General features: G+C 44.1%; 1 protein-coding gene across 3 annotated transcripts; it reads right to left on the bottom strand.

Moving 5' to 3' along the window:
* Positions 1-4,387: 4,387 nt before the first annotated feature.
* LOC120913575 (gastrula zinc finger protein XlCGF53.1-like) lies at positions 4,388-26,318 on the bottom strand. 3 transcript variants are annotated; one of them, XM_040323604.1, is made up of 8 exons: positions 26,214-26,318; positions 19,155-19,674; positions 17,630-17,715; positions 13,971-14,024; positions 11,737-11,878; positions 9,720-9,827; positions 9,519-9,614; positions 4,388-5,912 (listed from the first exon to the last, which is right to left on the bottom strand). In XM_040323604.1, the coding sequence occupies exons 1-8, from the start codon at positions 26,256-26,258 to the stop codon at positions 5,143-5,145; spliced, it is 1,821 nt and encodes a 606-aa protein (XP_040179538.1). In that variant the 5' UTR covers positions 26,259-26,318; the 3' UTR covers positions 4,388-5,142. The 3 variants fall into 3 exon arrangements, with proteins under 3 accessions (XP_040179538.1, XP_040179537.1, XP_040179539.1); XM_040323603.1 differs by having other exon boundaries at positions 9,720-9,830; XM_040323605.1 differs by lacking the exon at positions 26,214-26,318 and adding an exon at positions 26,053-26,177 and having other exon boundaries at positions 9,720-9,830.
* Between the last annotated feature and the right edge of the window lie 1,581 nt (positions 26,319-27,899).

Here is a 27,899-nt window from a genome sequence, read left to right on the forward strand (position 1 = left end):
AACTATAACTGATTTATGAAGAGGGTACAGTGTAAGCTGATCACGGAAGTTATTGCATGTGGAGCTGATCATACATTCCAAATGCAGCGCTGTTCTCCTATGCACTGCTATCACAGCTAAAGTCCAAAAAAGAAAAAAATCTCAACATTGTTCTCTTATCTTTGGCGCTGCAGCTCTCTTAAATCCACTGGGTGGTGGACTTGGAAGTATACAAAGGAGTGCATATGCCCTATTGTAACACTTTCCAGTTAAAGAGGATTGCACTCACGAACATGTCTATATAGGTCAACCCCAGGTTATTCATTGTGGTCCATAGTGCTATGATGCATTACTTTTGATTATCTCATTCTATATACGTACTTAAATATAGGGAGTTCCCTCTCCCATTTTTTTTTTTTTTTTTCATCCCTCGTCCATAACTACCCCTGTTGCTTCTACCCTTTAACACCTTTGGTGTTTTATTTACATAAGCTTATAACAATATAAAACGCGTTCTAAAATATGCTACTTCCTAAGCTTAGGCTAAGCATGTTCTTGATTGGTTTGCATAATATCTATGAAAAACAGATTACTACCTTGTCTTGTTTTTAAACCTTGGCTTCACCTGCTGGGACCAAACTTATGGATTTATCTTTAACCCAGTGTTCTTAGCTGGCTTCACACCTATGCAGGTTTAGTGTATTTTGCAGATTTGCACCACAGCCCATTTAACATGGTTTCCTATGGAAAACGTTCTGTAGTGCAAAAAGCACAAAATGCATAGGTGTGAATCCAGACTTGGGTCTAACAACTTGATTATCTGTAATATATAAGATTTGGACATTGTGTTCCAGTATTCATCATGTTACTTAACATCAATTTGACCATTCTGCATCACTCTTATTTCAAATTTGGTATCCATTTTTGGTAAAATACATTGGCAAAGAAAAAACATTTTGTCTATTTACTGTAAAATCATTCTTGGATTTCATTAAGGAACACAGGAAGCAATTTATACTGCTATCAACCGGAAGTTAGAATACTGGTAAGCAGTAAAGTTATAACCAGTCTCCCCCATAACTTCTCCTTTACCCAGCATGCATTAATTTTATAAGAGCAGTAGTGAAATGAGGGCATAGAGCAGTGGTTCTCAACCTGGGGTCAAATGATGATTTGCCAGGGGTCACCGAATCTTGGGCTGTTCCTGAAGCCCACATTGCTCTCCCAACCTTTTGCGGCCCCCCAGCAGGGCTGTCCTTGGAACCTGTGGCCGCCCAGGTAGACTGTTCCTGGAACCTGCGGCTGTCCACTCAGCCTCTTTGCAGCCGCCCATTCAGTTCGGCTTAAATTATAAAAGGAACATTACACAGCTACAATAGTCATACTGAAAAACTTTATTCTGTTTGGTCTGTTTTGCACATGACACAGGAACAAGAATTAACGTCTACTGTAGTAATTCTTAATCATTGTGCGACCTTATTTACATGTACACATATAAGCACAAAAACCCTGGTGTCAATTATTTAAAAGCTGAAACAAAAAAATAATAATGTAGGTATGGCATAGTGAAAGAAAACTTGAAACTCACATAATGCCACGTTTCAAAACTCCAACAGACGGTTCTCAATATCCAAGGACCCCAGTAACAGCACAAGGCATTCCACTCTAGTTAGTGTCAAAACACACCTTCATTTTGCACATTAAGTAAGATTTATGCAATCTTCTTTTGATATTTAAAATAGAAAAGGGACAATTCAGGTTTTGTCAGCACTTTAAAGTGGTTGTAAACCCTTACAACCCACTTACTACTGGTAAGCCTATAATAAGGCTTACTTGTGGCTACCCTGGATATCTCCTAAACCTGCACGGTTTAGGAGATATGCCCTGTATCAGTATGTGCCGACGTCATCGGCGCATGCCCACTGAAGCAATGGCTCGTTCGTGCCATTGCTTTAGCTAGTGTGTCATTACCGGGGGCTCCCGTGCGCATGCGCGGGACTAACATTGCGGCTCCGGGCAATCACAGCGCCGAACCCCGTGATACCTGTAAGTAACTCCAGGAGTGATGTCATCGGCCAGAGCTGTGTACTGGGACCGCTGCGGGGGCTTCGATCTAAGGTGAGTTATTCATAATGAGCTAGTATGTTATGCAAACTAGCTCATTATGCCTTTGTCTTGCAGGTTGTTTTTTTTACTGGGTTTACAACCACGTTAATAAGCTGACTAGCTATGGTCTTGTATAATCATACTGTTAGGTGAGATGAGCCAAGTACATTATAAAGAATGCTGTCCATAATGGCAATGCCAAGTTGGTCGAAATTGTCTAAAAGCCTAACTACACATTTAATCTGCCTTTAAATAGTAAGTTTGGTCCAAGCTGGCCCAAACAGACTAACATTCTGGGTGCACGGTATTAACTGTATGTAGCCTCAGCTGTACACAGTTCAGTGGGAGGAGAAGTTGTCTCACTCCTGGAAAAAATTGCTGCCCAGCCATTCACAGGAAGCTTTGCCATTAGCCATAGAATACAAAGCCTCCTCTGAATGGTAAAACAGTGCTCAGCCTGACTCTATTTTATTCCGGGAGTGGAATGGGAAGATCTCGACCCACAGCTACATACAGTTAAAGAGGAAGTAAACCATGATGGGTTTAACTTCCTCTTTATTTCCCTGCATCACATAGTAGCCCATTATGTGTCACTTACCTGAAACCGAAGCCTGTGATGTCCCAGCTGGCTGGAAGTGTTTATCTTCAGCCCTCTTCCTTCCGGGGCCATGGACTCCAGGTCTGTGACTGTCTGGAGTCGCGTGGCGTCACTCCCGCGCATGAGCTGCCAGTCACGGCATGACCCTGCTAGAAACGACAGCGTTTCCTTTCTAAAGTGCTCCTGCGCGGAATACATCACTGTACGGAGACGTAAATATCTCCTAAACCGTGTAGGTTTAGGAGATATTTCCAGCACCTACAGGTAAGCCTAAATGGAGGCGAAAGTGGTTGTCATGGGTGTACAACCACTTTAATACAGCATGCCCAGCAAGCGCACCTGTTAGTGCAGTAAATACAGTCGTATGCAAAAGTTTAGGAACCCCAATTTCCATGATTGTCATTTATAAATATTTGGGTGTTTGGATCAGCAATTTCATTTTGATCTATCAAATAACTGAAGCGATCGGCGCTGGACTCCAGGACAGGTAAGTGTCCTAATATTAAAAGTCAGCAGCTGCAGTATTTGTAGCTGCTGGCTTTTAATATTTTTTTTTCCCCATGGCACATCCGCTTTAATGAGCTCACCAAACCAATTGTGTGTTCCAATGAATCAGTGCTAAGTACTTACAGGTATTCAAATCCACAAAATGACAAGGGTGCCCAAATTTATGCACCTTTCTAATTTCGTTTTGATGCATATTGCACATTTTCTGTTAATCCAATAAACCTCATTTCACTACTAAAATATTACTGTGTCCTTCAGTTATTTGATAGATCAAAATGAAATTGCTGATCCAAACACCCAAATATTTATAAATGACAATCATGGAAATTGTCAGGGGTTACAGTTTGCATACAACTGTAGTTTGTTTGGGCCAGTTTAGCCCAAACAAATCAAAAATTTACTTTAAATGTGGAGTTAGGCTTAGGCCGCGTACACACGATCGGTCAAAACCGATGAAAACGGACTGAAGGACCATTTTCATCGGTCCAAACCGATCGTGTGTGGGCCCCATCGGTCAGTTATCCTTTGGTCAAAAAAATAGGAACTTGCTTTAAAATTGAACCGATGGACGCCTAACCAATAGGTCAAAGCCGATTGTTAGTATGCAAAAGCATTGGTTAAAAACCCGCGCATGCTCAGAATCAAGTCGACGCATGCCTGGAAGCATTGAACGTTCTGACAGGATCGGTTATTTAACCTATGGTGTGTAGGCACGACTGACCATCAGTCAGCTTCATCGGTTAACCGATGACAACGGTCCTTCGGACCGTTCTCATCGGATGGACTGATCGTGTGTAGGCGGCCTTAAAGGACAACATCACTATTAGTAAGTAAGCCCCTCACCCCACTGAATGTAGCCTACCCATTCATAGAATATAGTAGGAAGGGGACCTACCCGGGATGGTTCTTTGCAAAGGTTATGTGGTGTCAGGCAAGGCCGCACAGCGAAGATCACAGAAACAAGGAGGAAGGTAAGAATTTTACCAGGAGGGGCTGCACTCAGGGAAGCGGGGGTTACTAGAAAATCTCACTTAAGGTGAAGTTGTCCCCTAAAACTTCCATGTGTGGCCAGCATTAGAGGTAACATCTCCCAGAACTCACTATGCGTCCTCCTTCTTCTGAGGCACAGCACTATCACTGCAGCTTTTATGTGATTTTTAACAGAAATAATCAATTAATATGATGACAGGAAGTCACTTTTTTTTTTAACACATTTCATGCGGCAATATTCTCCTTCATTGCAAAGAAAAGTAGCTCCGTAAGGAAAGACAAGTTCAGTCACAGAGGGCAGATCTGGATGGCTGTGTTAGGATTTCTCCAGACACAAGTTACATGGTCAGATCAGTTCAAGGACTGCAAAAAACAATACAAAATATGTTGCTGGTATATAGTTTGTGTTTTATCTTGTCATAACAAGATATACAATGACGGTTTTGGCACTTCTCCATTGTTTCAAAACAATGTAGTATAAGCGTCAGTTCCACTGTAAGAAACTTTCTGTGCAAGCAAATCAGTCAGGAAAAAGATGTCCAAGACATAAAACTGCACGAATATTAGAAAGTCCTTATTAACCATTAATCTGAGCTCTATGTAATCCAATGCAGCCATATTCATTAGGGTTCTCATTCTGCTTCTGGCCATGACACGCAATTTTGTTCTGTGCAACCTCCCTCTCATGCTCCAACGTGGTTAACAGAGGATGCAGTGGGCTCAGAAAGCTGGGACAATAGAATTATTGGCCTATGTACTCTTAGGCATAAATTCAGATGCTCAGATTTACCTTCCATGACAATCTGATGGTGAAAATGAGTAACACTTAGCAAGAAGGTTGTGGTCTTGAAGTTTAAATAAACATTTTTCATGTTTTATTGGAGCATTTTTTTTTTTTAGCATATAGTTAATGGACGAATTTAAGTCTGCTGATCTATATCACAGGTGCAACCAAGCAACTGTCAGGGTACATTCAGTTTTTCTATTCCATGTGTTCGAAGGTGGAAGTTTAGGTAGGACCACTTAGTGAAACGCTTCTTACACTCAGGGCAACTGAAGAGTTTGTCAGAAGAGTGCGTCCTTTGGTGTGTCACCATGTGAGAGCTCTGTGTGAACCGTTTGCCACACTTGGGGCAAGCAAATGGCTTTTCTCCAGTATGGGTACGGTAGTGCGTCAGCATGTTTGACCTTCGAGTGAACTTTTTGCCACAGTCGGCACAGGCATAAGGCCGTTCTCCTGTATGAGTTTTAAGGTGCATTCCCAAGTGTGATCTTTTAGCGAAACGTTTCTCACAGTGGCTGCAAGCATAGGGCTTATCTGCTGAAGAAGACTGGCCAAATGTGATTTGGTGGATGAGAAGGTTATTCATGGTGTCAAACAGCTCACTACGTTCCTCATGGGTGGGATTGGGATCTATAAAAGCTGGTTCTTCACTGTAGTTGTAGTTAAACTGACTGTTCTCTTCCTTAATTTGTACCGGCTCTCCCGATGTGTAACTGGGATCTCCAACATATCTCTCATAATCGCTCCAAGCCTGTTCTTCACACTGACCAGACGTAGAAGAGTAAGCAAGATTTTCCATTGCCTGCTTTGGTGACTCAGCAGGCATAGACCCTTCCTCGTCCTCTGCTTGGGAACCATGTAACATGGTTTTGCCATCTTCTACCATCTCTCCAGGGGAACAAGTCATAATGTAGGGCTCTTCTCCAAAATCACTGCTTTTAGAATCATCTGTTTAAAAGATATCGCTAAACGTCAACATCCATATTTTTTACTACATTTTTTACTTTTTTTAAACAGATATGTATGAATTATTGCATATACAGGTGAAACTCGAAAAATGAGAATATCATGCAAAAGTTTATTTATTTCACTTAATGCAACTTAAAAGGTGAAACTAATATACGAGATAGACTCATTACATGCAAAGCAAGATAGTTCAAGCCGTGATTTGTCAGAATTGTGATGATTATGGCTTACAGCTCATGAAAAGCCAAAATCCACAATCTCAGAAAATTTTAATATTGTGAAAAGGTGCAATATTCTAGGTTTAAAGTGTCCCACTCTAATCAGCTAATTAATCCATAACACCTGCAAAGGGTTCCTGAGCCTTTAAATAGTCTCAGTCTGGTTCAGTAAGAATCACAATCATAGGAAAGACTGCTGACCTGACAGTTGTGCAAAAAAACATCATTGACACCCTCCATAAGGAGGGAAAGCCTCAAAAGGTAATTGCAAAAGAAGTTGGATGTTCCCAAAGTGCTGTATCAAAGTACATTAATAGAAAGTTATGTGGAAGAAAAAGGTGCACGAGCAGCAGGGATGACCGCAGCCTGGAGAGGATTGTCAGGAAAAGGCCATGTTTTGCAAAAAAAAGTCCAACTGTTTACAGAGCTCACTAGCTGACGTTCAAATTTCACATGGCGCCGAATGAGCCCGAAATTATTCAAAACCCCTCCCCATCCTAGCTCTGTGCAATTGGAGATGAACAGTCTAAGGCCTTGTACACACGGGCAAACATGTCCGCTGAAAACGGTCCGCCGTACCGTTTTCAGCAGACATGCCCGCCCGGAGATTTCTGTATGATGGCTGTACACGCCATCATACAGAAATGAGAGACAATCCGCGCGGACAGACAGCGCGGTGACGTGTTCGCGCTGCGGAAACGTGCGCGACGCTGAAAGGTCAATGCTTCCACGCATGCGTCGAAGTCATTCGACGAATGCGAGGGATAGCGGCCGCTCGGACATGTACGGTAAGTCTGTACAGACGACCGAACATGTCCGACAGACAGGATTCCAGCGGGCATGTTTCTAAGCAAGTTTAGAAACATTTGTCCGCTCGAAAACAGTCTGGCGGGCAAATGTACGCTGGAATCCTGTCCGATCGGACGTATACACGACCGAACATGTCTGCTGAAACTGGTCCGCGAACCAGTTTCAGCAGACATGTTCGGTCGTGTGTACGGGGCCTAAAAGCAATTAACTAATGTTATTTTCCCTCTTTAGACATCAATGCTTATGACACCAGTGCCATAGGTGTAACCTTTATAAAAATATTTATTTGTAAAATAAATATAATGGGGTATATTTACGAAAGGCAAATCCACTTTGCACTACAAGTGCAAACTACAAGTGCACTTGAAATTGCACTGAAACTGCACAAAAAAATGATGCCATTTTTGTACAGATGATGGGGTATCCATACTGGAGGACACCTTGAGGTGGGCATGCTGCAGGCAGTGGGAAATGTATAGCAAGTGAGGCCAATTGCAGTGGTGGCTTTGGGATTTAACAGTGTGGCATGGTATATGTTGCTTACATTCCGTTCTTTTCTTTTTGGGCAGATGCACTATATTGCCAAAAGTATTGGGACACCTGCCTTTACACGCACATGAACGTTAATGGCATCCTAGTCTTAGTCCTTAGGATTCAATACTAGTTGGCCCACCCTTTGCAGCTATAATAGCTTCAACTCTTCTGGGAAGGCTGTCCACAAAGTTTAGGAGTGTGTCTATGGGAAAGTTTGACCATTCTTCCAGAAGCGCATTTGTGAGGTCAGGCACTGATGTTGGACAAGAAAGCCTCCACCCCAAACTCGCTCATCCACAATATATTGCCAAAAGTATTGGACCACCCCTCCAAATTATTTGGTGAAGGAGAGATTATGGTGTGGGGATGTTTTTAAAGGGTTGGGATTGGCCCCTTAGTTCCAGTGAAGAGAACTCTTAAGGCGTCAGCATACCAAGATATTTTGGACAATTTCATGCTCCCAACTTTGTTGGAACAGTTTTGGGATGACCCCTTCCTGTTCCAACATGACTGCACGCCACTGCACAAAGCAAGGTCCATAAAGACAAGGGTGACCGAGTTTGGGGTGAAGGAACTTGACTGGCCTGCATAGAGTCCTGACCTCAACCCGATAGAACACCTTCAGGATGAATTAGAGCGGAGACTGTGAGCCAGGCCTTTGTGTCCAACATCAGAGCCTGACTTCACAAATGCGCTTCTAAAAGAATGGTCAAACATTCCCATAGACACTCCTAAACCTTGTGGACAGCATTCTTAGAATAATTGAAGCTGTTATAGCGCAATATTGAACCCTGCGGTCTAAGACTGGGATGCCATTAAATTTCATGTGTGTGTAAAGGCAGGCGTGCCAATACTTTTGGCAATTTAGGCCCGGATTCACAAAGCACTTATGCCAACGTATCTCGAGATACGCCGCGTAAGTGCAAATATGCGCCGTTGTATCTATGCGCTGTGCTCACAAACCGAGATACGCCTAAAAATAGGCTTCATCTGACCGACGTAACTTGCCTACGCCGGCGTATCGTGGGCGCATATTTACGCTGGACGCAAGTGGCGCTCCCATTGATTTCCTATTCAAATATGGAAGTGAGGGAGATACGTCGATTCATGAACGTACTTGCGCCCGGCGCATAATATACGCGGTTTGCGTAAGTCGTACGTCCGGCGTAAAGTTATTCCCCATATAGGAGGCGCAACCCATGCAAAGGTATGGACCAGGGAACACAAGCCGTCGTATCTTATGTCGTTTACGTTGTACGTGAATATGACTAGGCGTAGGTTACGTTCACGTCGTAGGCAGTGATCCGTCGTATCTTAGGGAGTAGTTCCGACGTGATTCTGAGCATGCGCAGTGGGATGCGTCCACGGGACGGCGCATGCGCCGTTCGTTATTTGTATCTTTATGGTGCTCGGCCCATCATTTGCATGGGGTCACGCCTCATTTGCATGGCTCACGCCCACTTACGACGACTTACGCATAGGAAACCCAGCGCAGATTTGGCAGCATTGGCTTTGTGAATCCAGTGCTTGCCTCTCCGCTCTACGTCGGCGTAGCGTATATGAGATACGCTACGGCGGCATAAATATGAGCCGATGTATGTGAATCCGGGCCATAGTGTATCATTATGCAAAATATGTGGAGGACTCTGTTGATGGCCCCTTTTATCTTGTTTTTTTCTTATGTACATGTGTTGTAAACCAATCAACTTACAAGTGAACGTGGATCCCTAAGCGAAAAACTTGTTGATCCACCAGGCTTTCACAATATGTTGACTGCATATTTTTTTAATTTAGCCTAAATATGGTCTATGGTGTGTCTATGGATTTTTCTTTTTTTTTTATGATTATAATAAATTCTGTAAGTTTATTTTCTTGTTGTGTAATATTTCTATTTTGGCACAATTAAAGTCCCATAATTTCTGCATTCTCTCTTCATTCCTGGAAGTTTTCCAAGAAGATAAAGGATCTCTATTTTTCTCAATTCTTTTATTTGCACCAGTGAGTGCTCGCACTTTTATTTACGCACCCGTATAGGCCTCCTCTTGCTCGTCAATGGTCTCCATGGAGTCGTTTACACAAAGCTCCTCTATTTCTTGATCACTTGACGCAGTACTTGATTCACCTACAGAGACCAAACAACACTGTAAAGCAAATCTATACAAAGCTTTTATAAGTCAGCTGTACATCAGATAAAACATAAATATACATTAAATAACCCATCACTCACTTGTGAATGTGTTGGTTGCAACATCCACCTGTTTAAAGTTCTCTCTGGTTTGGCCATCTTCATGATTATCAGTAACAGAGGTTTGTGTTACAAATTCATTACAGGGCTCTGCTAAATAAAAACAAGATAAAAAAAAATAATCTCATTTTTAGAAAAGTGAATAATACATTTTTTTTTGACTAAAGTCACAGCAACGATATATTTTTTAAAAGAAAACTCTACTTTTCATAATTGAAATAATCAGTGCGATACATGGTCAAATACTTAACAAAAAGGGCATCATACAGGTATGTAGAATTTTCAATATTTTTTTATTTTTTTTACCCAAGGGGAGAAGGCAGCACGGGGGGAGAAGGCAGCACCTGGGGAGAAGGCAGCACCTGGGGAGAAGGCAGCACCTGGGGAGAAGGCAGCACCTGGGGAGAAGGCAGCACGGGGGGAGAAGGCAGCACAGAGAAGACTTGCAACTCCTCTGCCGCACCGATCACTCTGACTGCCCAGGTATCGGGATTCGGGTGAAGTATCGGAGCATTTTCCCCAAGTACAAGTACTCAGGGAAATGCTCGGTATCGGTACCGATACCGATACTAGTATCGGTATCGGGACATCCCTACTAAAATGGAAACAATCAGATGCGCCCTCTCTGACATCTTGGAAAGCCTTGGTCAACTCTTCAATACCATTATATAAAGCAACATTTGACTCCCGTGGGTGTACTGCTAAATTTGACAAAGTTTGGAAATTATGGCTTGATTCCGCCTCCACTAATGCTGCTCAAGATTAGTCGGTTTATCTGATACACATTAACTACCTCCTCCGTACTAACGCCTGCTAAGACCCTCCTGACATTCTCCTTTCATAATTTCTCCAAATAGAGTGGCTGAGCAGTAAAGTTTTGTTGTTTATGTTTTGTTTGCTTGTTTTTGTTTTTTTCTGTTGCTAACAGCACTGTTTAGACAGATAACCTGTTGCTAGGTACCGATCCATGTGGTACTTTTCGAGCTGGGGAATGCCTAGCATGGGTGCTCAACCTGTGGCTCTCCAGCTGTTGCGGAACTACAATTCCCATGAGGCATTGCAAGCCGCTGACAGGTACAAGCATGTCTCCCAAAGGCTGAGGCATTATGGGAATTGTAGTTTTGCAACAGCTGGAGAGCCACAGGTTGAGCACCCATGGCCTAGAGGCTCTGTTTCTGTAACTCTATTTAAAACCAATAAAGAGACTAAAAAAAAAAAAAAAAAGAATTGCAAGACTGAAAGTGGTTGTAAACCCTTACAGACCACTTGGCCCTACAGGTAATCCTAGATTAAGGCTTACCTGTAGGTGCAAGAAATATCTCCTTAACCTAAACGGTTAAGGAGATATTTGCAGACAAGGCTGCACCGATGTCTACGGCGCAGGCACGCCGTAGACAACAGCGCAGGCGCAATGAACGTGCCGGTAATGAATGGGACCGTGCTGTCCCTGACGGCTCCCATGCGCATGCGTGGGAGTGACATCATCGCTGCTCCAGCCAGTCACAGCGCCGGAGCAGCGATACCCGGAAGTCACTTTGGGTATCATAGCGGCGTCGGAGGAGAGGAATGAGGGTCGCTACGGGGGCTTCGATCTCAGGTAAGTAATTCAGAATGAACTAGTATGCTATGCATTCTAGCTCATTATGCCTTTATCTTGCAGGGTTTTTTTTTTTTTAGGAAAACTTTCAGAGGGTTTGCTTCCTCTTGAAATGTGAAGCCCTTATATTACCTAGCAGGGCGATTAAAACATGTAGTTTATATAGTACTGGTTAGATCCTGAGGTCCCCAATATAGTGGAGACCCACTTTAAAAAAAAAAAAAAAAAAAAAAAAAACATGGCTGTGCGGGGCTTCGCCAGCCTGGCCGCCTAAGTCATTCACAGTGTTCTTAGTTCAAACATTGCATTGTGTCATAGGGAAAGGTGGTATAGATAAACCTAAGGTAACAGGTTTCTAGAGATACCCATAGGTTTTATTTTATTTCAAGCAAAGGGAATCACCTGGTTCTTCTGGGGGTGAACAACTGCTGGGCCTTTGATCACTTTCTGCCATCACCTCCTGATAAAGATCCTTATGGTTTTCTATATAATCCCATTCATCCATGGAGAAAGAGATTGAGACATCACCACATTTTACAGGCACCTGAAACCCAATAAATAAGCAGCTCTGAGAAATAAGGATACACATACTTTGCACATGAATCAAAGTTTTATGAAATACCAGATTCCTCCCTACAGTTTTTTTGCCAAGCCTTCAAGGGTAAACACTGCAGACTTTTCTCCCCCTCCCAATCACCCATTGTGATCCCCGGACTCACCTTGCTCCTCTGTGAGCACAGGACCACTGTGGTGGGATTCAGGCTGGAGAACGGCAGGATAACTGTGAACTGCCATTCACCAATCTCTTCTAAGCTAAATGAACCCGGACTTACTCAACTCTTTCCGGGTACACAGCTGTCAAATCCAGATCTGTAGGGGCTAGAGGAAGTGGAGTAGGCATCTACTAAAACCCTGATGCCTTTGTACTGAATGCCCGTTACTGCCTATGGTGCGCAACCTGTGGCCCTCCAGCTGTTGCAGAACTACAAGTCCCATGATGTATTGCAAGGCTGACTGTTACAAGCATGACTTTCAAATGCTGAGGCATGATGGGATTTGTAGTTCTGCAGCAGCTGGAGGGCCACAGGTTGAACACCCATGGCCTAAGTCAATGGTGTCAAACTCAATTTCATTGTGGGCCGCATCAGCATTATGATTGCCCTCAGAAGGGCCGGTTGTATCTGTAAGATTAGATGTCCAGCGCATCCCCTCCCCTTTACATTAGATGTCAAGAGCCACCCCACCATCAGAAGTTGAGTCCCCCACTCTCCCTTACATCACAGTGCACCCCCTTTCCTTATGCTGCTGCTGGGAAGAAGCTGGATGCTTTGCTTGAAAGCAGAAAGTAAGGGTCTGGAGTAGGACCAGAGGAGGGCCACATGAAATGGCCTGGAGGGCCGGATTCAACCCGCGGGCCTTGTGTTTGACACCTGTGACTTAAGTAGTATCAGATAGAGGGCTTGTTATTAAGTTAAAATTATATAAATATTTTTTTTTTAATAAAGACACCTTGACAAGTGTACATGCATTTAGAACATATACACATACATAAAAGCCCATTATGTGAAACATACTAGGTATCCCCATACATGCTAGAGGTAAACAATCTCTTAACCACTTAAGGACCGCCTCCTGCACATAAACGTCGGCAGAATGGCACGGCTGGGCACAAACTGCAATTTTAATTTTCACAGTAAACAATGCATTTTTATAGCATTTATTGCTGTGAAAATGACAATTGTCCCAAAAATGTGTCAAAATTGTCCGATGTGTCCGCCATAATGTCGCGGTCACGAAAAAAAAAAACGCTGATCGCCGCTATTAGTAGTAACAAATATTTTTTTCATAAAAATGCAATAAAACTATCCCCTATTTTGTAAACACTATAAATTTTGCGCAAACCAATCGATAAACGCTTATTGCGATTTTTTTTACCAAAAATAGGAAGAAGAATACGTATCGGCCTAAACTGAGGAAAAAATATTTTTTTTATATATTTTTGGGGGATATTTTTTATAGCAAAAAGGAAAAAATATTGCATTTTTTTCAAAATTGGCGCTCTATTTTGGTTTATAGCGCAAAAAATAAAAACCGCAGAGGTGATCAAATACTGCCAAAAGAAAGCTCTATTTGTGGGAAAAAAAAGGACGCCAATTTTGTTTGGGAGCCACGTCGCACGATCGCGCAATTGTCAGTTAAAGCGAGGCAGTGCCGAAAAGCAAAAACTGTCCGGGTCCTTTACCTGCATTTTGGTCCGGGTCTTAAGTGGTTAATGGCCAACATTTAGGTAAACATCATGAGCTGCATAGCCTACTCGAGATTTTTTGCTTATTATAGTCTCTCGTTGTTTTGCAAGCACAGGTTTCATATTGATTATCTAGACATTGGCTATATTTGGTATTTGTTAACTTAGTACAGTCTGATCTTTTAGATTTAGTGGACAATTTAGATTAAGAGGTTATACTCTGTGTACAATAAAAATAATAATAGCGTGTTTCATAAACGTGTGTGCATTTTACACAGTTTTTTTCTTTTTTGTACCACCAGACTACTTTTTTAATCTCACCTGGCTAAAATCTAATTCTAGGGAAAACACTGCTATACCCAGAAGGTGTTATGTAGAGTGCAATGCTCACCTCATTTTTTGATGTGTTAGGCACGTGGGAGTTCTTTTTCACCATCATATATTCCTATACCATAAAGAAAGCAGATACACTTAGAAAGAGCTTCTGTGATCACATGTACACATACAGTTAAACTACTAAGGTGATCTCTTAAAAGAATGCAATATAATGATAAAGGATACTATTAATTACGGTATATAACAATATTAATAATCTGTTAGATAAATTATAGAAGTTGTCAAAAATAATATTTATCTTGGAAGAGAATTATGCTAGGCCTGGTTCTGTGTTGAACTTCAGTGCTTTGCCGAAACAAATCTTATTCTGCAACAGAGTGAGAGAGCATGAACTGCGCATGCATGAGTCATTTCATGCTTTGCTGGGGCTGTGCGCCCAACATTCAGAGCATACTGCCACAAAAGCAGGATAAATGAGGGCAAGAACCTGATGCCGCGTACACACGATCATTTTTCGGCATGAAAAAAAACGTTGTTTTTCGAAAACGTCATTTAAAATGATCGTGTGTGGGCTACACATTATGTTTCAGGTTCTGAAAAACGCCCAACATGCTGCATTTTTTTAACGTCGTTTTAAACTATGTCGTTTTTCAGGTTGTAAAAAATTTATCGTGTGTGGGCTAAAACGACGTAAAAAACCCGCGCATGCTCAGAAGCAAGTTATGAGATGGGAGCGCTCATTTTGGTAAAACTACCATTCATAATGGAGTAAGCACATTCATCACGCTGTAACAGACAGAAAAGCGCAAATCGTCTTTTACTAACACGAAATCAGCTAAAGCAGCCCAAAGGCGAATGGAACTTCCCCTTTATAGTGCCGTCGTACGTGTTGTACGTCACCGCGCTTTGCTAGATCATTTTTTTAAAACGATGGTGTGTGGGCAACGTCGTTTTAATGATGAAGTTGGGAAAACTTAGTTTTTTGGACATGCTGAAAAACTATGGCCCAGATTCTCGTCCAGCAGCGTAAAACTGGGCGGGCGCAACGTATCTGATTTACGTTATGCCGCCGCAAGTTTTACAGGCAAGTGCTTTATTCACAAAGAACTTGCCTGTAAAGTTGCGGCGGCGTAGCGTAAATCACCCGGCGCAAGCCCGCCTAATTCAAATGTTTCGGGGTAGGGGGCGTGGATCATTTAAATTAGGCGCGTTCCCGCGCCGAACGTACTGCCCATGCGCCGTCGAGAAAATATCCCAGGGTGCATTGCTCCAAATGACGTCGCAAGGACGTCATTGGTTTTGACGTGAATGTAAATGGCGTCCAGCGCCATTCACGGACGACTTACGCAAACGACGTAATTTTTTTAATTTCGACACGGGAACGACGGCCATACTTAACATTGGTTGCCGCTCATATAGCAGGGGCAACCTTACGCCGCGCAAACCTTACGTAAACATCGTAACTTCACTGCGTCGACCGCGCGTACGTTTGGGAATTCGCGTATCTAGCTAATTTGCATACTCGACGGGGAAAACGACGGAGGCGACACCTAGCGGCGAAAAAAAAAATTGCATTTAAGATCCGACAGCGGAAGAGCAGTCTATCTATGCGTAACTGATTCTAAGAATCAGTCGCATAGATACGACAGCCCAGATCAGGACTTACGACGGCGTACATGGCGTTGCGCCGTCGTAAGCCCTTTGTGAATCTGGGCCTATGTTTTTTTCATGCTGAAAAATGATCGTGTGTCCGCGGCATTAGAGTTTTGGGGCCAGACTCAGGAGAGGCGCGACAAAAAGGTACTTTATTCTGAAAATTGAAGCACTACTTTGTAATACAATGGGAAGGCTGCAACGCACAGAGCTTTTTTTTTATTGTAGAGGTGAACTAACCCTTTAAAAAGTTAGAATGTACAAAAGCAATATTCAGTACATAATACTTACTTTCCCTTTTTTATTTTTGGATGACAGGCTCTCCAAAATCCCTTGGAGACACACGTTGGTATATTTTTGCCCAAGTCTCTTTTTCACTGTAGGGTCATACAGCTCAGGATGCTGTTCAACTTCATGGATCAGAGCAGCCATCTTGATCAGTAGAGTATACAGGAAGTGGCTGCTGCAACAAATATATCATCTCCCCTAACATTTTTACAAGGCTTTTTGGGGTACGTTGTTCCTCCAGTTTTGCCTTCCGATTTTTCAAAAATACTTGTCAACTGCTATAGGTACATTTGTAATGCACTTCAATGGAAACACCTGCCAGCTATGATGTGTTGATTTTTTTTTACACACCACAACGCTAAGGCCGCGTACACACGGTCGGTCCAAACCGATGAAAACGAACTGAAGTTCAGTTTCATCGGTCCAAACCGACCGTGTGTACGCCCCATCGGTCTGTTGTCCTTCAGTTCAAAAAAAGAAAAATTGCCTTAAAATCGTACCGATGGACGGCTGACCGATAGGTCAAAACCGATGGTTAGTACGCAAAAGCTTCGGTTCAAAAACATGCTCAGAATCAAGTCGACGCATGCTTGGAAGCATTGAACTTTGTTTTTTTCAGCACGTCGTGTGTTTGATGTCACCGCGTTCTGACCCAATTGGTTTTGAAAACGATGGTGTGTACGCACATCAGACCATCAGTCTGCTTCAGCGGTGAACCGATGAAAACGGTCCGTCGGACCATTCTCATCAGATGGACCGACCGCGTGTACGCGGCATTATTAGCGATGCAAATGTTTCATGAATTTTAAATATGTACTGCCTGCTGTTAATTTAAAAGTTTGTGAGGAACATTGCCAAGTGGTTGAGGCATCTAAAATGCAATAAAGTCACCTGTTACTGTGAACAAGGTTTAAACTGCACTCCAACCTGTTCTTCTACACTACTCTAGTTCTCAAAGAAGAGGAACAGGTTGTAGTGCTTCTACCACTTGTTCAATAAAGTTTAAGGAATCGATAAAAGTATGCAGTCTCACCTCAGAGTTGTTGAATGCCTTAATTCTCCAGAACTGCAGTCATCTATGTCATGGGTTTTCTGATCACAATAGATGTGGAAGCAGCATAGGGATCACATGATCTCCTGGCCACTTAAAGCATCCGGGTACCGGGAGCCGCAATACACTGTGTCTGGTGGACACAGCTTTCATGGGAGCAACGCTCTACACACCCCAGGGGGCGCGCCACTGTGCATGTGCTGGGTGACTTACAGGTACGTCCCTTAGCCTGCAGCTGGCCACAATGGTTTATCTGCAGGCGGGCGAAAACTGGTTAAAGCACATTATCCTGAGCTTTGTTCTCTAGTGGATAGGGTTTTTCTCCATATGGACAATATGATTTGGAGTGTCTGCTAAACTGGGTCTGCCATCTCTGAAATGTTTCCTGTTTTTTGGTAGTTGGTCTAAATATATCATAATTAACAGAAGGTGGTCTTTGGTAGTCTGGTAACATGATCCTGCAGCTCTGGCTCCCCTGTCTCAGTGAGTGGCTGCTGCAGGGGAGCAGAGGGAGCACCAGCAGGGGCCACGTGAGCCTACAGGTGATGTCAAGGCTCCCAGAATTCACAACCTTTGTCTAGTGCTCCCTTTTACTTCCACTTTAAGATACAGGAGATTTACACACTAGAAAACCGTAGATTGTCAGATTTATTGCATTGACATAGTGTAATGTGAAAGATTTTACAGTTATCTGTCCTTTACTAGTATCAACTATTTCTCACCTCACCAGCAAGCATAGTGATTATTTCCATTGCAATGTTTAGGAGTCTTTTATTCAGCATCTTCTCAATCTTGCTCTCAATGATATCTGCAGAAAAAATGAAAACGTCAGAAACAGACTTACTCTGAAGTGAATTGGACTCTACACAGGGCCCAAAACACCAGGATAACTTTGCTAAGTAGACCCTTAAAAACGTCATTTTTTAGAACCCGAAAAACGGTTGTGTGTATGCGGCATAACACTACCATCTCCCAAGATTGACAATGCAACTCTGCGAGGGGTCTTCATTGTGCCTCCATCCAGAGAGGAGCCCCCATAAGATAGGATACATGTTACTGGCTGGATCACAAAATGGTTACCGCTTTAAGCGCTGCTAGAATAGTTGTAGCTCCCTGTCTAGTAGCTTCCCTACAAACCTCTGTATTAACCACTTCCCAGCCCACATATAGACATATGACGGCCGCAAGGTGGCTCTGCCATCATATGACTGGGGTCTAGGGGGCGCGCACTCCCACCGCTTCACTCAGGCGCCAATGTGCGTGCTGGGCACCCGCGATTGCCGGTCACAGAACAGGAACGTGGATCTGTGTGTGTGTGTCAGGGGAGAGGAGACTGATTGTGTGTATATAGAAACACTGATCGGTAACCTCCCCCCACAGTTAGAATCACTCCCTAGGTAACATATTTAACCCCTTGAACACCTCCTAGTGTTAACCCCTTCCCTTCCAGTAACATTTATACAGTAATCAGTGCATTTTTATAGCACTGATCGCTGTATAATTGTCAACGGTCCCAAAATAGTGTCAAAAGTGTCCGTCGCAATATCACAGTGCTGACAAAAATCGCAGATCGCCGCCATTACTATGACATAAATCAATAACCCATTTTGTAGTTTTCATATTGGTACAGTGTTGCATGGCCTGGGCAGGAAGTGGGTGAAAATGCTTTGTACTGAAGTGGTTAATAACTTTCATAAAATAATTGGAAGCGAAAATGTTAGAACTCAAACACCAATATTACATATGGGTAAACACTGCGATTACACTAAAAACACACTATACTCCCCCTTTAGACCCCTTTCACACTGAGGAGTTTTTCAGGCGGTACAGCGCTAAAAATAGCGCTGCTATACCGCCTGAAAAACTCCTTCACTACCTACTCAATGTGAAAGCCCGAGGGCTTTCACACTGAGGCGATGCGCTGGCAGGAGAGAAAAAAATCTCCTACCAGCAGCATCTTTGGAGCGGTGAGAGGAGCGGCATGTATACCGCTCCTTCCCATTTAAAACAATGGGAAACCGCGGCAATACCGCCCGCAATGCGCCTCTGCAGAGGCGCATTGCGGACGGTATTAACCCTTTATCGGGCCGCTAGCGGGGGTTAATACCGCACCGCTAGCGGCCGATTCCCGTGGCAATCCCCGCGGTATAGCGCCCCTATTTTTAGCGGCGATATACCGCCACCGCGCCTCCTGCCCCAATGTAAACGGGGCCTTAAAGATAAGTATGATGAGGACCAACATCTTACCATAGTATGAATCAGTACCGACTGCTTTGTCAATCATTTTCATTGTAACTGTTGAACATTGTTTCTCTTCCATACATTCAGAATTTTCTTGCTCATCTGTATGTAGATTTCTTTGTCTGTGTTGCGGTGAAGTGGGCCGATTCTCTACATAAGCCTTGGATGAAGCAGAATGTAGACGCGCGTCTGCTTCTTCTCGAACCTTCTGGCATGATGGGCCTTTGGAGACGCACTGTGCTTCTTGGAAAAGTGTGGGAACCGCATCTTGCTTCAGAACCATTTTTGTGCCATTGGTAACGTAACTTTTTGGGGAGAAATGTTTGGAGCACATCTGATAGCGGTCAGATCTAGAATACAGAACGTTCCGTGCAAACGCATCTATGTCGCTGAAGCTGTTACCCGTCTGTTGTAACCAAAGTTTAATTAGATCAAGAGAGCTTGGAAAACCGTGTAGTAAGACCCCGCTGTCTGTCCCAGAATTACTGTGACAGTCCTTCACAATGCACTTGGTCATGGTGGACACCTGTAAATAAATTGAGTAAATTTTATAGCAAAGACTGTATGGATATAGCCAAGAACATCGGGAATTTACCTGGGCTTCTTAAAGTATAACTAAATGCAAAACTTTTTTTTCGTTTTGGATAGAGTGGAGAGGGATTAGAAATGTTTGTCAGGTTTTATTGCTGTCTGTGTCCCCATAAGGGAGATTCCCTCTCTATTTTGACCCGTTTACCATAATTGAAAGTGAAAGTAAAAGAAAATCCAAAATTTTGGGTTTTCCCCAGAAAATAAATATATTATTATTATTATACAGGATTTATATAGACAGTACAGTTACAATACAATTCAATACAGGAGGAATCAGAGGGCCATGCCCGTTAGAGTTTACAATCTAGGATAGAGGACATCTTCCATGGGGACATTAGTTCTGGAGACCTGGTGGTCCCCAAGGAATTCCCTTAGGCCAGCGTTCGACAATTCCTGGGCGCCAGGTCGCAATTGCGACTAGAATTAGCGAACTGGGGCCTGGGGTATCCTGCGTCTCTGGCTGCCCCCCCCACCGCGCGATCGCGGAGCACCGCTCCGGCCGGCTTTTCCTCACTCGCGTCTGTCAGACACAAGTAGAGGAGAGCCGATCGGTTGCTCCTCTGACAGGGGGGGTTTGTGCTGATCGAGTATCAGAGCAGCCCCCCCAAGGATGCCCACACTAGACCACCAGGGATGCCACCAGACCACCAGGGATGCCAACCAACAGGTATGCCACCCTAGACCACCAGGGATGCCAATCAGTGCCCACAATGGATGCCAATCAGTGCCCACAATGGGCATCACTGATTGGCAGGCATTGTTTGGCACTGATTGGCATCCATAAGTACAATATAATACAGTACATCCGTGCCACCTATCAGTGACCATCCATGCCACCTATCTGTGCCCATGCATGTCGCCTATCCGTGCCCATCCATGCCACCTATTCGTGCTGCCTATCTGTGCCCATCCATGCCACCTATCAGTGCCCATCAGTGCTGCCTATCAGTGCCCCATCAGTGCCCATCAATTCCACCTCATTGGCGCCCATCAGGGCCGCCTTATCAGTGCCCGTCAGTGCAGCCCCATCAGTGCCCATCAGTGAAGGAGAAAACGTACTTATTTACAAAGTTTTGTAACGGAAACAAAAAAAAAAGCATTTGTTTAAAATTTTCTGTCTTTTTTTTTTTTTGCAGAAAAAAAAAATCCCAGAGGTTATCAAATACCACCAAAATAAAGCTCTATTTGTGGGAACAAAATGATAACAATTTTGTTTGGGTACAGTGTAGCATGACCGCGCAATTTTCATTCAAAGTGCAACAGCGCTGAAAGCTGAAAATTGGTCTGGGCAGGAAGGTGTATAAGTGCCCAGTATGGAAGGGGTTAAAGAAAATTGAATAAAAAATCACTTCAAAGACTCTGTGCAGGGAAGATCAGCATCTGAACCCAGAGAAGGTGGAAGCCGATATACTGGAGGTAATAGAAGAGATTACAATTACATTTACCAGTATTGTGCATTATATTTAAAATAATCAAATCCACGAAAAAAAAAAAGTCAACTTTTAATACTACTTATAAAAGATTTATATCCCCCACCATTCATATCTGACTCCTAGTTATAATGCCCAAATATCCTACTTCTGGCTGTATTTAGTATTATATACAGAGTATATATATATATATATATATATATATATATATATATATATATATATATATATATATATATATATATATATATATATATATATATATATATATATATATATATACATATACATACATACATATACATACATACACACACACACACATATAACACATATACACACATACAGTACTGTGCAAAAGTTTCAGGCAGGTGTGAAGAAATGCTGTTTATTTTTTTTATCAATTTACAAAAAGTGAGTAAACAAAAGAAATGTTTTAATCAGATCAATATTTGCTGTGACTACCCTTTGGCCTAAAACGTTTGCACTGTACTGTATATAGATCAGCCATAACATTATGACCTTCCATCATAACCCATCGAGGCATGGACTCTGAAGGTATGCTGTGGTATTTGGTACCAAGCTGTCAGTAGCAGATGCTTTAAAGCAGTGGTCATCAACCCTGTCCTACAGGGCCCACTAACAGGCCAGGTTGTATGTATTACCTTGGAGAGATGCAGTCCTAGAATATGGCAATCACTGAGCAGCAAATGATATCACATGTGATGTATTTCAGTTATCTTGCAAACCTGGCCTGTTAGTGGGCCCTGAGGACAGGGTTCGTTGTGAGGTGAGGCCTATGTGGATCGAACCTGTTTTTCCAGCACATCCCACAAATGCTCGATTGGATTGAGATCTAAAGAATTTGGAGGCCAAGTCAAACTCAAACTCATTGTTGTGTTCCTCATACTATTCTTGAATTCATCATACCAGGCCACCTTTTTCCAAGGCTCCATGGTCCAGTTCTGATGCTCAAGTGCTCATTGTAGCCACTTTTGGCTGTGAACATGTGTTGGCATGGGCACTCTGACCAGTCTGTAGCTGCGCATAATCCGCTTCCAATTCACACTGGTGTGAACCCAGCCTTACAAGCACATGCTCGTTAATGGCATCCCAGTCTTAGGCTGCTTTCACATTGAGGCGTGCAGCCGCGGTGACGGTATAGCCGCGCTATTTGTAGCGCGGCTATACCGTCCTATTTACCGCAATATTCGGGCGCTAGCGGTGAGGTTTTAACCCCCGCTAGCGGCCGAAAAAGGGTTAATACCGCCCACATTGCGGGCGGTATTACCGCGCTTTCCCATTGATTTCCATGGGAAGGCGTGGTATAGGAGCGGTGAACACACCGCTCCTATACCGCGGTAAAGATGCGGCTAGCAGGACTTTTGGAGCGCTCCTGCTAGCGCACCGCTTCAGTGTGAAAGCCTTCGGGCTTTCACATTGAAGACTACAGGGCAGGTTTTTTCATGCGATATAGCAGCGCTATTTTTAGCGCTGTACCGCATGAAAAACGCCTCAATGTGAAAGGGGCCTTAGTCCGAAGGGTTCTATAGTGCGTGGCCCACCCTTTGCAGCTATAATAGCTTCAACTCTTCTGGGATGGCTGTCCACAAGGTTTAGGAGTGTCTATGGGAATGTTTAACCATTCTTCCAGAAGTGTATTTGTGAGGTCAGGTACTGATGTTGGACGAGAAGGCCTGCCTCGCAGTCTCCACTCTAATTCATCCCAAAAGCTATTCTTGTGGTCAGGACTCTGTGCAGGCCAGTCAAGTTTCTCCACCACAAACTCGCTCATCCATGTGTTTATGGACCTTGCTTTGTGCACTGGTGCGCAGTCATGTTGGAACAGGAAGGGGCCATCCCCAAACTGTTCCCACAAAGTTGGGAGCATGAAATTGTCCAAAATGTCTTGATATGCCGACGCCTTAAGGGTTCCCTTCATTGGAACTAGGGGGCCAAGCCCAACCCCTGAATACAACCCCCCACCCTATAATCCTTTCTCCACCAAATGGTTTGGACCAGTGCACAAAGCAAGGTCCATAAAGACATGGATGAGGAAGTGTGGGGTGGAGGAACTTGACTGGCCTACATTTTGCTCCTTAGTTCCAGTGAAGGGGACACTTAAGGCTTCAGCATACCAAGACATTTTGGACAATTTCATGCTCCCAACTTTGTAGGAACAGTTTGGGGATGGCCCCCTCCTGTTCCAACATGACTGCACACCAGTGCACAAACAAGACCCATGAAGACATGGATGAGTGAGTGTGGGGTAGGGTGACCACCTGTCCCGGATTGCCTGGGACAGTCCCGCATTTTGCAGTTCTGTCCCAAGTCCCGGGGACCTTCAATCCAGAACAATACAGTGTCCCGGAATGAAACTGACACAGCCACCTGATGAGCCGACAGGTGATAACTGTCTGTTTCCCAGCCCAAGGTGTTCGCCCCGCCAAATGCCCAGCAAAACGGCGTGGGGTCCCTCTCCCCTAGTCAATTCCAGACCCTTTGGGGACTTCCAGATTCTGATAATCCCCCTGCCTGCATGCCACCACAACCACCAGCCAGGGTAAGATGGGGACAAGGTGCTTTGGGGTGGGGGGGCAGAGCCCGAGGGGTCTGGTTTGGACTAGGGGGAGGGTGCACTATGTTTTCTGTGTTTGTTTTTTTCAATAGCCGGTTGCATGCAATTGCAACCGTGAGTCAATTTAAATGTGATTTGACTTTTTTTTCCTTTCGAAATTTCATTTTTGCTGCAGCAGTTTCTATACATGGTACACATGCACCACTTTACAGGCAGACTAAGGGGACCCCCCAGGCACTATATTTAGAGGAATTGTTCATTTTTATTGTTGCGCTTTAAGCATAATTAGAATCACTGCTCCTGAAAAACGTTTATATTTTTTTTCTGCATAGATACATGTCCCCCAAGGCAGTACCCGGACCCCCCCAATACCCCTATTATGGTCAATTACTTGCATATAAGCCTTCAAAATTGGCAAATTTTGGTGAAGGAGGGGGGTGTCCCTGAATGGCAGTTTGGAAATGTAGTCACCCTAGCGTGGGGTGGAGGAACTTGACTGGCCGGCACCTCCACCCAGTAAAACACCTTTGGGATAAATTAAAGCAGAGATTTCACGCCAGGCCTTCTCGTCCAATATCAGTGCCTGACCTCACAAATGCTCTTCTGGAAGAATGGTCAAACATTCCCATAGACCAGGGGTGTCCAAACTTTTTTCAAAGAGGGCCAGATTTGATGAAGTGAACATGCGTGAGGGCCAACCATTTTGCCTGACATTCTTTGAATTCGGTCTAAGTGTGTTCATCCGAGCAACTAATACACTGCCCAGCAAGAATTCTCTTGCCTTTGGGGTTGTGTGTGGTGAAGAGATGAGCTCGGGCGTGTAATTTGGATATACTGTATAACACGCACCTTCACTTTAAGAGGGAAGTTTCAAGAAAAATAAAAACTAACATTTTTAAATAAAGAACTGTGAGGCAAAATAAGGGTCAATGCCCATGAATGCAGCCTAATCAGTGCCCATCTGCAGCCTCACCATTGCCATGAATGTAGCCTCACCATTGCCATGAATGCAGCACCCTCATTGCCGTGAATGTAGACTCACCATTGCCATCAGTGCAGCCTGATCCTTGCCCATCTGTGGCCTCAGAGGGACAGGGCAGGAAGAGTGCCAACACATTATATACAGGAGAATCTGTTTTCTCTGCGGCCTCTTTAATACAAAGTCCTGCCTCCTATGATGGACAGTACAGTCATTCAATGGCAGGGCAGGAGACACGGCACTCATCCCTCCCCCTCCCTGTGCCCTCCAAGGCAGCCAGCATATATATCTTTTGTGGCCTCCGGATTTGTCGGGGGCCACAAAAGATATACCGTATTTATCGGCGTATACCGCGCACTTTTGTGCCCTGAAAATCAGGGCAAAATCGTGGGTGCGCAGTATACGCCGATACCCGCTTTCCCGCGCCGAGTTTTGAATACTGCGCCGACATATACCGAGCGCAGTACACTCGGGTATAGTCGGGCAGTCTCGGCTCCTTCCGCACTCACGTCCTGGACGTACAGGACGTCAGCGCGGGTAGCCGAGCATTGCCGACAATACACGAGTATACTGCGCTCTGTATATGTCGGCGCAGTATTCAAACTCGGCGCGGGAAACGAGCGGGGAGGACGCGAGGACGCCGGACCCGCCGAAGAGGACACCCGACCCGCCTTAGAGGACACCCAAAGCCGCAGAAGGACGCCGGACCCAACGAGGCCGCCGATGGACGCCGCGCAAGACACCAAAACTGTAAGTACAAAAAAAACAAAAAAACTTTTTTTCCACAGGATTGGGGGCCACTTTAGGGGTGCGCGGTATACCGCGATAAATACGGTACATGTACAAATTACCAGGCGGGCCGTTCAAAACCGGAACGCGGGCCGCAATTGGCCCGCGGGCCGGACTTTGGACATGCCTGCCATAGACACACTCCTAAACTTCGTGGACGGCCTTCCCAGAAGAGTTGAAGCTGTTATAGCTGTAAAGGGTGTGCCAACTCAATCTTGAACCCTACGGACTGGGATGCCATTAAAGTTCATGTGTGTAAAGGCAGGCGTGTGCACCCGTGTGAAAGGGCCTCATTCACTTTACCTAGCACTCAGTCATCATAATGTTATGGCTGATCGCTGTGCGTAAACATCACAGAATTCTATAACATCTGAAAATCCAGAAATACAATACATGATCATGGCAAAGTACTCTGTATTCCATACTTTCCTGGAAAGCAGAGATACACAATCACAGAGACTACACCATATACAATCCAGGTAAGTAAAGTGTATTGTGATCTATTGGAGGTAAACATCTATCAGCATTCCATTGTACTTTGCCTGGAAGGTCTGTAACTTCTGCTCAGCAGCTGTAGCCAGCAGTGGCGTGCAATGCATTGTCTATGGGGCCCTGTGCACGCACCACACAGCCTTCTCCCTCCATATCAACCCGCTCCTCCGTCCCCATAAATAAAATACACCGTCTATATACTGTACCTTATTGTAATCAAGGACTCGTCTGCTCTCAGTGGGCGTTGTCATATGAAAATCCGTCCGCGCTCATTGGTTGACCTTCTATCCCTTACGCTGGCCATGAGCACAGCCTTCTGGGAATTGTAGTTTTCTCCGGCGGGCTGATTGGACAACTTGAAAGGGGCGTGGACTACAACTCCCAGAAGCCTCTGGCAGCAGCCGTCCCCCGGACAATCAGTACGGGTCTGCCAATCAGCGCACAGCGGAGATATTATCTCACACTTCCTGCAGTGTTGATAGTGATGGGTTTTATTCTTTTACAGTGTGCAGAGGCCTGTGTGAGAAATTACACAGGAACTGGGCCTGGTGTATAAAATTAGATTGCTTACTGCAATTCATCTTGAAGGCATGTTGTTTGCCTGAGATAAGAGGGTTTACTGGGACTTGTTGTTCCAAAGAAGTTGGAAAATAACAGCTTTTTAAGGTGAACGTGTGCCCCCAGCTTGTGTGAGGAGCTGTGTGTGCTCTGTGTCAGAAAGAGAGTGCCTTTTATCATAAAGAAACATGGAAAAGTATCGCTGAGTGGTCATAGTGGTTTAAAGCGGTACTAAACCGTCTCCAACAAAATAAAAAATGGTGCCCCCTGCAGCATTATGTGATAATGTGCTAGTATGCACCCTATACTAGCACATTATGACAGACTTACCTGACACAGAGCCCTCCAGTGCAGCTCTGTCATTGTTTCCTGACACCCGGTCTGCCTTGCGGGTTTGTGGGCTGTAAGAATGGCTGTGATAAATATCAATCCTGCACATGTGTGTTTGAGCCCCACCACAGAACTTTAAAGGTATGTCACAGATATGTCCTCCCTTCAGAGTGAGGTCACCAACTGCACCCCGTGTGAAAATCTCCTAAACAGTGCAGGTTTAGGAGATATTCACTGTACCTACAGGTAAGTCCCAAGCTTTGTACACACGATCGGATATCTGATGGAATCTAATACGATGGATTTTTTCATCGGATATCCGATGAAGCTGACTTTCATCAGTCTTGCCTACACACCATCAGTCAAAAATACGACGTGCTGAGAAAGATGAAGTTCAGTGCTTCCGAGCATGCGTCGACTTGATTCTGAGCATGCATGGATTTTTGACCGATGGACTTCCACACAGACGATCATTTTTTTCTATTGTTTTTTTTATCCATAGGAAAAATTGAAAACATGTTCTATTTTTTTTTCACCGATGGAAAACAAACCGATCGTGTGTACAGGGCTTTATTATACATTTACCTGTAGGTACAAATTAAAAAGTGGACTTTACTTCCACTTTCTTTTACCTTTGATGTACTTTACATACTTACTTTACATTCAGATGTCTGAATAGCAGCGGATAGTTTCCTGCATTCAGAAGCGGCTAAACGACACCTCTGGACACCGCAACATCGCTATGGCCACATCCAAAATGGCCGTCTAAGCTTCATTCACATGGGCATACTACAGCACTGAGCACACACCTGTGTGAGGACTGTTAGAAAAGGGGGAGACGGTTTAAATTCCCCCTTTCTCATGGGAAAGCGACAGGACTTTACATTTTTTTTTTCAATAATAGTGACTGTTTCAAGTTCCCCTTTGGGAGCTTACTAGGGCTCTTTAGGTAACACCTGGTCCTCACATGGGCTAGTCAGCTAAAAAACGTGACTTTCCCAGGC

This window comes from Rana temporaria, chromosome 9 (genome assembly GCF_905171775.1).
Source record: "Rana temporaria chromosome 9, aRanTem1.1, whole genome shotgun sequence".
In the NCBI taxonomy this organism is placed as follows: domain Eukaryota; kingdom Metazoa; phylum Chordata; class Amphibia; order Anura; family Ranidae; genus Rana; species Rana temporaria.

Bases quoted from the DNA above. Each gene is read 5' to 3' on its own strand.
- LOC120913575 (XM_040323603.1), bottom strand. From the start codon at position 26,258: ATGACAACGCCCACTGAGAGCAGACGAGTCCTTGATTACAATAAG. The intron at 19,675-26,213 runs GTACAGTATATA...ATTTATTTACAG, and splicing joins GAGTCCTTGATTACAATAAG to GTGTCCACCATGACCAAGTG. The intron at 14,025-17,629 runs GTGAGAAATAGT...TTTATGGTATAG, and splicing joins TCACTATGCTTGCTGGTGAG to GAATATATGATGGTGAAAAA.